Raw genomic sequence first — 12,292 nt, 5'->3', positions numbered from 1 at the left:
GAACGTTAGTATCAGCTTGTCAAACTGGGGTAGATTCAAAGGTGGAAGAAATCTGACACTATTTACTATTTGGGGCAAAAATGGAGAATTTACTGTTTTGACTGTTTCAAATGATGAAAGAGTGTTTTCAGAAGACCAACCTGGTAGCCAGGATGGAGTAGGATGACGTTGCCTAACCTGCTCACCCAGATCTTGGTGTCAGTGGGCTTTCTGCAAGCCTGGTGTGTCCAAACCGAGTTCATCATTGTCTTGGTGGCAGTTTTGGCCACTTTTGGCTGATCCCACCTGCATCCTCACCCCTTCACCCTGTGGATCAAGGAGCAGGTTTTAACTATCTTCAATTCTCACTGGCTTTTTCTGTTGGATTATTTTTTTTTTAAAATTATTTTGATTATGAACAATTGAAAAGTACAAAAAAAGAAAACAACCCAGTAGTAAATACTTACGTCTCTACTACACACAGTTAATACATATCTATTTATTGTCATATTTGCTACCCATCTTTCTTTTTTTTAAGAAGAATATATTCCAATAAAGTGAAGTATTGTTCTATTTCCTTCCCAGAGGTCATGAACTTTGTGTCCCTCCAGTACATATTTTTATACTTTTGTTCATTTCATATGTATCCATGAAAGCAAGTAGTATTGTTTTAAAATTTATGTGGACTGTTACTATAATGTGAACATATAAAGGACAGTAATATAAAGTAGCATCCTGTAATTTCCTGTCTCTAGTCAATGTTAATTTGAAGATCCATCCATGTTGCTAGGTGCAGATGTAGATCATAATTTTAACCACTATCTAGTATTCCATTGTATGAATATACCATAGTTTATTCATCAATTCATCTATCAATGCCAATATGTTTCTGCTATAATTATTGTACAGTGAATATTCATGTGTATGTCTCCTTGAACATATGACAGCCTAGAAGTGAAATTGCTCAGTATTAGGGTTTTCACATTATAACCATAGTAGATATTGCCAAATTGCTTTTCATAGAGGTGGGTATAAAATATGTCCCCACCAGCAGTAGATAAGAGTTCTCATTTTCTTATGTCTTTGCCTATCTGTTCCCAAGATTCCTTACCTGATGGTGGTAACAGACATTTTGCCAGTCTCTTGAAGGTGGAATTGCATCTTTATGTTTTGATTTGCAGTTCTCTGATAATTGAAGAAGTTGAGTATCTGTTCATGTTTATTTGTCACTCAGATTTCATCATCTGGAAATAGCTGGTTCATATGCTTTTTTTCATTTTTTGTTTATTGTTTTCCTACTTGTAGAAATTCTTGATATATCTGGTTACTAATCCTTTGTTAAATATGTTGCAAGTATTTTCTCTTTGTCATTTGTCTTTCAATTTTGTGTATGATGGCTTTTAAATTTTGATACAATCAAGTTTATCAGTCCTTTTTGAGTTTTACTTTGTATTTCACATTTGAGAAATTCTTCCTACCCCAAATCATGAAGACATTTTTCTCATATTTTCTTTTAAGGATCTGCAATATATATTCTTGTGTGAAGCACAATCTAGTTTTCATTCTTTTCACAATTCTTTTAATTTGTTATTAATCTTTTAGATGGATGGCTATTTCTTTTCTAACACAATTTATTAAGTACGTTGTTTCCTTACAGATTTGCTGTATTTCCTCCACCACTTTCCAAGGCCCCATTTATATTTGAATCTGTTTCCAAGATTCCTGTTAAATTTCATTGCTCTGTTTTTCTATCTCTGAACCAGCACCACATTGTCTTAATTGTTTTAACCTTATAAATCTTAATATCTAGTAAGGCAGATTTCCCCTCAATCTTCTTTTTTAGCGTCCTTTTGACCATTCTTGGCCCTTTAATATGTCGTTATTAATTTTAGGATTGGATTATCAATTTATCTGAAAAACCATTAGGATTTAAATTGGAATGGCAATGAATTTATGTAAAGATTGGAGAGAATTATATTTATCTGAATTAAATCTTATAATCCATGCATATGGTGTATATCTTGATATTCAGTGTCCCCCATTTTGGTCTTTAAATGCTTTGTAACTTCCTTCAAAAGTCTTGTATATCTTTTGTTAGATATTTGATAGGTATCTTATAATTAGTGTTGCCATTATGAATGGTATCTTTTCAATACATTTGTGTCATTACATATTACTTATTATAGGAATAATGTCTATTTTTCTAGGCTGATCCACTCTATCTTTTGTATTATCTACAAAAACAGTTAGGTAAACTACAAATAATGATACATTTGTTTCTTCTGCTCTAGTAGTTGCACATTTTATTTCTTGTTCTTGTTTTGTCACCTGGGATCTCCAGTGCAACATTAACTATTAGAGGTTATTGTGGACATGTAGACTTGTTTCCAGCTTTGGTAGGAGTACATTCTACAATTTCCTTATAATATTTGCTGTAGGTTTTGATATGCTGTTTATTGTGGGATTTGCTATAGATACTATTTACCAGAATAAGGAAATCTCTTTGTAGTCCTAGCTGGCTAACAGGTTTTGGTTGTTATCAGGAATAAGTAATATAGTCATTGGAAGCTTTTCTGCACTCATTGAGATAAATTCTCATTTAAATTTTAATGAGGAATTACATTGACAGATTTATTAACATGAGAGCCATCCTTATATTTCTGGAATTAATTCTACTTGCTTTTTGTTTTTGAAATACTGATGTATTTGATTTATTAATATTTTATTTTGGTATTTTGCATCTATATTCATAACTGTGATTTGTGCGTTAGTTTTCTTTTGGGTACGTTCCTGTCTGATTTTGATATTGAGGTTATACTATCCTTTCCAAAGCAGTTTAATTCTGGGGTCTCTACTGAATATTCTGATTCTAGCAGCTCAGAACTGGAACAGCATCCTAGGGGAGTGCTGGGAATTTACACCTTACAGGTCTTTTTGGTCTCACCCTGGGCCTGTGCAGAGAAGTATCAGGCAAAGATTCATGGGGACCCCTGTGCAGATTTCTGGGTTGTCTCTGTGCGCACGCAGGTCTCTTCTCTCCAGTTCTCTGCCCTGCAGATTACAGCTGCTCAGCCTCCTGAGGCAGGTCTTTGTCTCCCCAGCTCAGCAAAACTGTCAAGCTTTGCTTATTCTCCCTGTGCCATGGTCCATAGACTGCTTTCTGCAGAAGGTTTTGGTGATTATAGGGCTTGCCTTATTTGATTCCCTTCTCTTCGGAAGCACAGTCTCTTAGGAATCTGCCAGTGGTCCAGTGTCCAAAAACAGTTTTACTTCTTACATCCAGTCTTCTAGTTATTTATGACAAGGAGGCTTGTATGGCTTGTAACACTTATTCCTTCATGATCAGCAGAAGAAATGATCTTTTTAACGTAAACATTTTTTTAGTCATTGTGTTTGGAATGGAGGAGGGTAGAGGGTTAATTCACTATGCTTTTTTGAGCAGAAGTTCATTTGTAGGATTATCTGTTTTATCAGTTGTTAGGTTCTTTTCCCTCCCTTTCTAGATCCTTTCCACAAACTGAGTATTTCCCAGAAGCTCTTTATTTTTTCCTACTGCACCTGAACTTCTTAGGCTTAACCCCCTTCATGTACGTTTGTATGGGAAGTTCAGTAACTCATCACAGCCCCCACCAGCCCATTGTGATGTTCTTTTCTCTTTGTCCTTGACTAGTCTGTTTCACTGTCACTACCCTTCAGACTTCTTCTAGAACATATTGGATCTGGCTTCAGAAACTGTTTCTATGAGTAACTATAACATCCTGTTACGTGTTACTACAGACCTTGTGTATTTGCAGAGTGTATTTGAATATTAATTTTGATAGAGAAACATCTGCTGTTCAATTGAATAACTTGCAAACCAAGTCTGGAGATGTAGCCATTATTAAGCAATGGATTAAGAGCCAATTGACTGTCTTTCCTTTATAGATGTCCTTAAATCCCAGCATCATTTGGAAGGCAGTGGCTCTAAACGTTTATGTCCGCCAGTCAACCAAGATGGAGTGCAAACTCCTGACCCAGGGTACAGAAAGTTCTGCATAAGCTACTTAACCAGCCTCCCATTTTATAATCTAGTTGGCAATTAGGAGATAACTCTGTAAAAAGATGACCAATAATAATACATGACAGCACGTGTGAAATGTGAAGCGGATGATTAAAGTGGGACAGAAGCCAGGTGACACAAAGATCATGGAGGGCCGGGCAGGCATCTGGGGGAGACTTCACAGAGAAGGAAGAACTCAAAGGACTGGGGGTTGCCGACGCGCTTGATGGGTTGTGGGGGCCTGTGTTTCCGGACAGGCCGCCCTGTGTGCAGAGACAAGGAGGTGGGACACCCAGAGGACTGGCGAGCTTCTGCAGGGATGGACCAGTGGGAAACAAGGGTGGGAAGGGGGTTGGGCCAGATGTAGATGGTCTTGAAATTTTCCCATGAGCGGCTAAAATGTGTTGAAAGTTTTTGAATGAAGGAGAAAAAAAAAAAAGAAAAGATTCAAAAAGCAGCATTTTAGGAAGACTAGTTTGTCAGCAAGTCTGGATTAAGATTTTGTTCCCTAACTTACTGCTTCTCAGACTTGGCTGCACATCGCAGTCACCTGGGGAGTTAAACTACTGAAGCCTGGGGCCCTCCCCCAGAGGTTCTAATTTAATCCATCTGGAGTTCGGCCTGGGTTTCGGGAGTTTTAAAAGCTCCCTGGGTGATTCTAATGTGCAGCCAAGCCTGAGGACTGCTGCCCAACCCACTGATAAGATCGTGATGTGGCCTCTACTCGTGTTGAACCCCAGCACAGTGTCTGGCTGGGCAAATGCAGAACCAACTGGTGGAAAAAAACCATTTTAACAGTAGGTCTGTAACTTTGTTTGTGATATTCCATACAGCACAACACCTCAGTTATAATAGTTTTCCCATAAATGCCTATAAATTTTTTGCATTGGCCATGAAGTAGATGGTAACAGATATGGTTTTGGAAATGTACAGACATGGAAAAGGTATCCTCTTTTGCATTAAATGTATAAAGGCAAGATAAGACAAATAGTTTCTTCATAGTCAAGAATTTAGCAAAATAAAAGCAATTATGTGAAAATTGCATATACAAAAATATAAATCCTCAAAAACTTATGGGTGGAAGACCGTCAATTTCCAAATGCTATCTGTCAGTGGTTCTCAAACTTGAGAGTACATCGGAATCACCTGGAGGGCAGTCACACTTTGCTGGGTTGCAGTTTCAGACTTGCAGGCCTGGGGCAGCCCAGGAATGTGTATTTCTAACGTGTTTCCAGGTGACCCTGCTGTTGTTGGTCTAGGTACCATGCTTTGAGAACCATTACTGACTACATGGGGTCCAGATATTACAGGAAAAATGGCTTGCTAAAAATGTGATCCAAGGACATGAGTTTTGCTTTTTTGTGTCAGATGAAGGGCTTGTCTTGGCATTTAGGGAATCTGTCCCCTCCCCCACTTGAAGCCAATCTCTTTTCATCTGTGTGCTCCAGGGGCTCCTGCCTAAGCCTGGACAGGGTAGGTAGAAGAGAAAATTGTCTTCTCATTCTCCTTACTGTCCTTTTAAAATTTAAATTTAAAGGGTGATATTGTATAACACATAGCCATACTATTATAGAATGTGTTCTTTTTCTTCCAGTAAAAAATATTTGTGAGTTCAAAGTATTTTTTTTTTTTTTTTTACACCCCCACCCATCAGTACTTAAGGGTTTTGATTGGTTCACATCTGCTGAGCCCTTGATATTATCAGACAACTTAGTTTTCATAAATTTGATAGGTATAAAATGTTATATCCTGTGGCTCTCTTATTAAATATTTTATGTGCTTATTCCCCATTCATGCTTCTTCAAACTACTTGTTAACACATTTGCCCATAGTTTTAAAATTTTTGTTTTGTCCTATTCTCATGGATCTCTAGGAATTCTTTTTTTTTTTTTTTTTAATTTAATTTTACAGAATCAAAGAGTCTAACAGTATATCTTGTTAGATACAGTATGTCCTCATAATGTATACATTATTTCTTGTACAATGATATGAAATAATATGGGAAATATTCATGATAAATTATTAAGTGAACAGTGCAAGTTAAAAACAATAGTTTCATATTTTTTTCCCCACCCCCCCTTTCCCGAGTCAGCATAGTTCAAAGTATTTTTTTCCTTTTGTTCTTCTCTGCCTGCCCACCCTCTCAGCCTACCACATACAAAATTTGAGGAGTTAAAAATAATTGCTACCCGTTTACATTTCCAGACCATCCATGGCTGGATTAGACAGGTTGGACGTCGGTCCTTGGCCTCCACATAGGTGCCGGCTTTTGCAGGCGGCTCAGCGCAGCCTTCCTGGTGGATGAGAAGACACCTTGTGGGGAGGAGAAGCGGAAATCATTCTCAGATGTTAAACTGCAACATGTTTCTAATTGAAAGCATGAAGAGAATGTATACATGAAAGTGCCCGGGGGGTGATCTCTGGCAGAGGCACAGCTTTGAGAGCCCAGTCCAGTCCTTGCTGTGGCTTCTGTTCTCTTGGGTGGAGCCCATTCCCATTCCTGTGACATTCCATAAATAACCGTGGCTGAGCGAAGTATCTCACGTCCAAAGTTTGTTCAATCCGTCAGGAAGACTCTTAGAATCGTGCATTTTAGAAGCATATAGCTTTTGAATTTGAACTCGAGAAGCATAACATGGGAATAGCCCTTGGGGACCATTTTAAAACAAGTAGCTACTGCTTTACTCCTGACCCCAAACACACACACAGGTGCAGAGGCCAAGGTTAAGTGACTACAAGATCACATAGGGAGCTGGCTCAATTTTCTTTCTTTCCTTTCCTCTCTTCCTTTCTTTCTTTTTTTCTTTCATCCTTCCCAACTTTTTGAAAATTTTGTCAGCCTGGTATTCTAACACTCAAGGGCCATTTTTAAATCATTATTTGCTATAGCTAGTAGGAATAATATTGTAGAAAGATGGCGAAAGTATCTTATCTCTTTTATAGAAAATCAATAGGTTTCAGGACTGTTAGGTCTTGGTCATTTGGCTGTTAATAACTAAGTCTCCTGAGGTTCATTTTGTAATTGTTTTGTGGACTGAATCTTGCACTGAATTTTGTGGACGATGTGGCAGTGTGATCTTCCCCAGGACAAGTGTCTAAGTCCAAGGTGGACTGGTAGCAAAGGGGCAGCATGATAAATACATTCGAACAAATAAAGAAGGGACTGAGGGAATATGCCCATAGGCCTATGATAAAACCTGATAAAACTTAAGTCAGTAACATCTAAACTCCCAAGGGAGCTTGCCTATCATAAAATCCACTTACCTTAGCCCCGGCCCCTAGCCCTGCTAAGTCTGAAACTCTGCTTGGTCACAAGTCTGGTGATTCAAATTATAGATACCCTAGCAAATAGGAGATGAAGTTGTTTCTTTTTGGTTGGCTTTCATTATAAAATTAGGGATGGTGTACAATGCACTGGAGTTTTGTACCAACTAGCAGGTGTATATTGGATGACTCTCAACTTTTCTGCCCTTGGTTTTCTCATTCGTCTAAGCATGGATTGGACTAAATTTCTAAAACAGTGTCTCTGTGCACTGGTAGCCTGTACGAGATGAAGTCTGCAGTAGAAGCACTTTTAGGGATTGGGCTTTTGTTATTTGCCAAGTTGTGGCAAAAAATTTCAGCTTACACATTTAAAATTAAATTTAAACTTAAGCCGTGGAACACAACTTAAAAGTAATGGCAGAGCATTTTCTTAAGATTTTTCCTGTGTTTTCTGATGCATTTTGGGGAGGCGACTATAGTAAAGTGGTAAAGCATGGTGGCTTTGGAGCTAGCTCAAATCCCAGCTCTTCTATTCACTAATAATTGCGTGACCTTTGGCAAATTACTTAACCTCTGGTCTGTTTTTCCGTTTGTAAAATGGACAGAGTATCTATTAAAATGGTTGCTGGGGGATTCAATTTGTTGATATGTATTAGAATAGTGTCTGTCACATAGGAAGCCATTAATAAATATTAGCCACCATTGTCATCATCGTGATGAGTGTTCTAAGTGTGGTTTTATTTTACTGGAGAACAATCTGATGCTACTGTTAATCCTTTGGAAGAATTAGAAAGTCTACAATGCTTTTCTTCAAAGCTGTGCCTTCTGTTGTCTCTGCAGCGAGCTGTGTTCCACCGTGCCAGAATGGAGGGATGTGTCTCCGTCCTCAACTCTGTGTATGCAAACCGGGGACCAAGGGCAAAGCCTGTGAGACAACAGCTGCCCAGGATACCTCGTCGCCAGTCTTTGTAGGGCAGAGTCCTGGGGCTGCCTCCTCCTGGGTCCCTCCTGAGCAAGCAGCAAAGCACACTTCGTCTAAGAAGGCAGACACTCTCCCAAGAGTCAGTCCTGTGGCCCAGATGACCTTGACCCTCAAGCCGAAGCCTTCAGTTGGACTCTCCCAGCAGATACATCCTCAGTGAGTGTTTTGAACTTGCCTCTGGTTAAGGAGCATCTTAATTGCTCTCTTGGATGCATCGCTTTAAATCACTTCCCTTTTCCCGCACAATTTGCAGAAATAATTTGGATAATAACGCCTTTCTTTCTTTTCCTTAAGGTTTTACATGTTAGGTTTGCATATCAAGTCTCTTAAAAATATTTGATGTTTGCATTTAGCCTCTGCATGGAAAATTTACTGTAAGTATAAACCATAGCAATAGTGAAGGTTATAGGGATCAAGTTTGGGAGGGAATGATGAAGACAGTGGTGAAGTTGTGAGTTTAAAAATTCTTTGTTTTTTGTGGGGGATGTGCTTTAGAGTTTTTTAATAATTTTAAAGAGAGAAACAGTGAGTGTGATTTTTAGAAAATACATGGAAAAGATAGGAACGCAGCTTTGCACAAAGAAGGTATTCGAATGAAAGTGAGTCCATGGAAAGAGATAATTTCTCAACCTCAGTAGCAGGTTAAGTGTATCTTCTGTTAACACCATGTTTATCTTCCAGTTGCCATGCAGGTCCATTTTTGGTGAATGAGCTTGTTTTCTATTTATGGGAACATGGATTTTTTTTTCTTAGTGTTAGGAAGTAAGTGCTATTTGGAACAAAATGAGAACTTATGGATCAGAAAGATTATCCCTGTCCTCCTCTGACTTGTAGTAGAAGGAGCCCTTCAGCTGTACTAGGTCCTTACACAAATTGTCTCCTCTTAATTAGCTATTCTATATGGATACTGAGATGCAGAATTTACTGCAACTATCACTTGTCATTTGTCTAGGAATGTAAAATACAGGAAGTTCCCAACTTAAAAATGGGCTTGACCCAGCAGTTCATTTGTAAGTCACTTGCTTGGAATTTTAGAATGCTCTTTCCCTCCATAGAGAGAGCTTCCACATGGTGATTAGTACCCAGTCAGGCCACAGAAGTTATTTAATCTGTTACTATACACGAAATTATCCTAATTTATACTTCCCCTTTAAATAGACCACCTACTATTTCTGCTGAGTGGGGTATTTGTAACTTTTCCTTTCTCTCCCCTCCCTAATCCTCTTTTTTTTTTTTTCTATTTTTCTTCATTTTTCCCTTGTTTCTTCTTATAATACTTCAGTTTTACCAAGATAAATATATTTGGGGGTTAGTATGAAGTCTAACCACTTTGCATTTCCATTGGAAAACAGCTCTCAGCAAGAAGGAATGGTAGGTATAGTGGATACTTAGTAAAGGCTTATTGTATGCCAGATACTGTTTTACATGCTTTGTATGTATAATTAATTTACAACTCACAATGACCCTATAAGGTAGGTGTCATTACTAGCCCCATTTTACAGATGAGAAAACTGAGGTGCAGAGTGGTTAAGCAATTTGTTCAAGGTCACATAGTTAAGTGACAGTTTTAGAATTTAAGCAGAGAAAGGTTCCAGCACCCGTGTCCTAAAGGAAAGGGTTGGCAAACATTTTCTATAAAGTTCCAAATAGTAAATATTTTTAGCTTTGTAGGACATATGGTTTCTGTTGCAGCTACTCAGTTCTGCCTTTGTAGCACAAAAGCAGCCATACACAATGCCTGAATGAATGAGCATGACTGTGTTCCAATAAAACTTTATTTATGGGCATTGAAATTTGAATTTCATATAAATTCACGGGTCATGAAATAGTCTTCTTTTGATTTTTTTTTTTCTCAACCATTAAAAAAGATAAAAATCGTCCTTAACTTGTGAGCTGTACAAAAACAGGCTGTGGGCCAGATATGGTTAGTTTGCCTAACCCCTTCTCTAAAGGATAGTAGTGCTTTTTTCTCCCCCGTTTTTTGGGTGCCAGAACATGAATGTAACTGTGTGTCCTTGGAGTGATACAAAGCTTTGATTATATCATAGCTAGACATCTCCCTTCCAGCGTTGTTCTGGATCTTAAGAACAAAGAACAATTCTGCGTTGAACTATGCTTTGGCGATCAAGAGTCAGATTACTGTGCAGTGCAATTATTTTTTTCTAGCATTATTACTTACATAAACTGTGAAGTAATTTACAAGCAACATTATTCATCTTGAATATCACCATCCACTGTTAGAATTTGACCCTCTATGATGTGTATATATGGATTGTTAGTAAGAACCATATGTCGGATGTCAGATAAAGGAACAATTTTTTTTTCCCCTTTCTTCTTTTGGTAGCAGCAGTATAATTTAGACAAGAATGTTGTGAGTCAAAGAGGAGGCTAAGGTTTCAGCTCTGACTTGGCTTTGGTAAAATAAAGTCATTGGGTAATTTGCTTCGGGGACTTCATCTGCTGAATGAAGATGCTTTTTATGGTAGCATTTGTTACAGGCGTGTGTATATGGGCGTGCCTACTGCGTGCTTTGGGGTAAGGAGAAGAGATGGTCCAGGATGCTGTCACTTCTGATATTTACTTAATAAATGATTATAGATTGCCCCATTATCTGGTTAGGGCAGGGAGGATTAAGATGCATAGGAGTGTCCTCACAACACGGCCACTGGCTTCTCCCAGGGTGAGTGATCCCAGACTAGGGAGAGCAAGGAGAAAGCCACAGTGCCTTTGTAGTCTGTGGTCTTGAAGGTGACACACCTTCACTCTCACCGTATTTTCCCCATTAGAAGCGAGTCACTAAGTCTAGTCCTCACAGAGAGGGAGTGGAAGTAAACTGCACTGCTTGAAAGGAGAAATATCAAGGACTTTGTGGACATTTAAAAATGAACACATTTAGGATATGATTTGATTGGAACTTGATAAAGATGAAGACTAATGCAAATATAAGGTAATATGAGGCTTTAAAATATAAGGTTGAAAACCAGGCTAATGACTAAGATTTCGACCAAAAAATCCTAAAAAGACATAAAACAAAATAGAAAAAAAAAATGTAGGAAGGACTTATAGTTTAAAAAAGGCTTAAGAAACACATTAAGCAATCACAATATTTGGATTATGTTTCTATCCTGATTTTAAAAAACTGAAAAAAGAAAAAGATAACAATGATGAATTACAGGACAAGCATGAACGTGCTAACATTGATAGAAAATTTGATGATATAAAAGAATGGTCATTGATTTTTGAGGGCTGTGACGATGGCCTTGTAGTTATGTTTGTAAGGAGGAGAATCATACCAAAGTATTCACAGATGGAATTTTATGATGTCTGAGATTTGATTCAAAATAACTCGGTGGGTTTGGATACAGAGGTAACAAGATTGGTTATGAAGTGGTAATTATTGAAGCTATGTAATGGGTACATGGGGCTTTCTTACAGAATTCTCTGTTTATATTTTTGAAATTTTCTGTTTTAAAGCGTAATAATAAAAAAAGTTTCAAGTAGAAGAATGCTGTAATTTGTGCTCTAGGAGATTAATCTGACTGTAGTATCTAAAATGGATTAGAACCAGTGGTACTTGCAGGCTGGCTGTGTAACAGGTGTGGTAGTGATGGGATGGAGAGGAAGGAAGTGAACTCAGGAGTTATTGGAAATGAAAACCCTTGGCACTTAATTGAATGTGGAAGGCAAGGGGAGAGAGAATCAGCTATGGTCCAAGCTTGCGACGGTGGGAGAGAGGGAGGATGAGGGGGTGGTCTTTCCATCCTGCCATTTTTTTGAGGATTGCTTTAGTAAGATCATGGATCTCCAAGGTCTTTGAAGGTGTTTGATACTTGGTAAATAGATGGCCTCTGCCAAAACTTTATGGTTTAATAGCTAAGTTCATCTTCTGTACCCCATTAGGGACTAAAAGCAAGTGGGTGTCAGTAGTACATGGCTGGCCACTTGGTCAGGTATTGGTTTGGAAAGTCTTTGGCCAGGGTATTCTGGCAGTAGTCATTGTTGTAGTTGATAATTTCATTTGTGCTTTT

General features: G+C 38.2%; 1 protein-coding gene across 4 annotated transcripts in view; it reads left to right on the top strand.

The window, feature by feature from the left end:
* LTBP1 (latent transforming growth factor beta binding protein 1) overlaps nt 1-12,292 on the top strand; it is a 384,917-nt gene that overhangs the window by 43,803 nt on the left and 328,822 nt on the right. For 3 of the 4 annotated variants that reach the window (XM_069495127.1, XM_069495126.1, XM_069495125.1), the window contains exon 1: nt 8,129-8,420. In XM_069495127.1, the coding sequence (XP_069351228.1) occupies nt 8,155-8,420 (266 nt within the window). In that variant the 5' untranslated portion in view covers nt 8,129-8,154. Of the gene's footprint in view, nt 1-8,122; nt 8,421-12,292 lie in introns of those variants that run through there. The other variant, XM_069495124.1, reaches the window with a different exon arrangement.

Source organism: Eulemur rufifrons, chromosome 19 (genome assembly GCF_041146395.1).
Source record: "Eulemur rufifrons isolate Redbay chromosome 19, OSU_ERuf_1, whole genome shotgun sequence".
Classification (NCBI taxonomy): Eukaryota; Metazoa; Chordata; class Mammalia; order Primates; family Lemuridae; genus Eulemur; species Eulemur rufifrons.
Note: the sequence above shows the minus strand (reverse complement) of the source record. Positions and strands in the feature narration are given on the sequence as shown.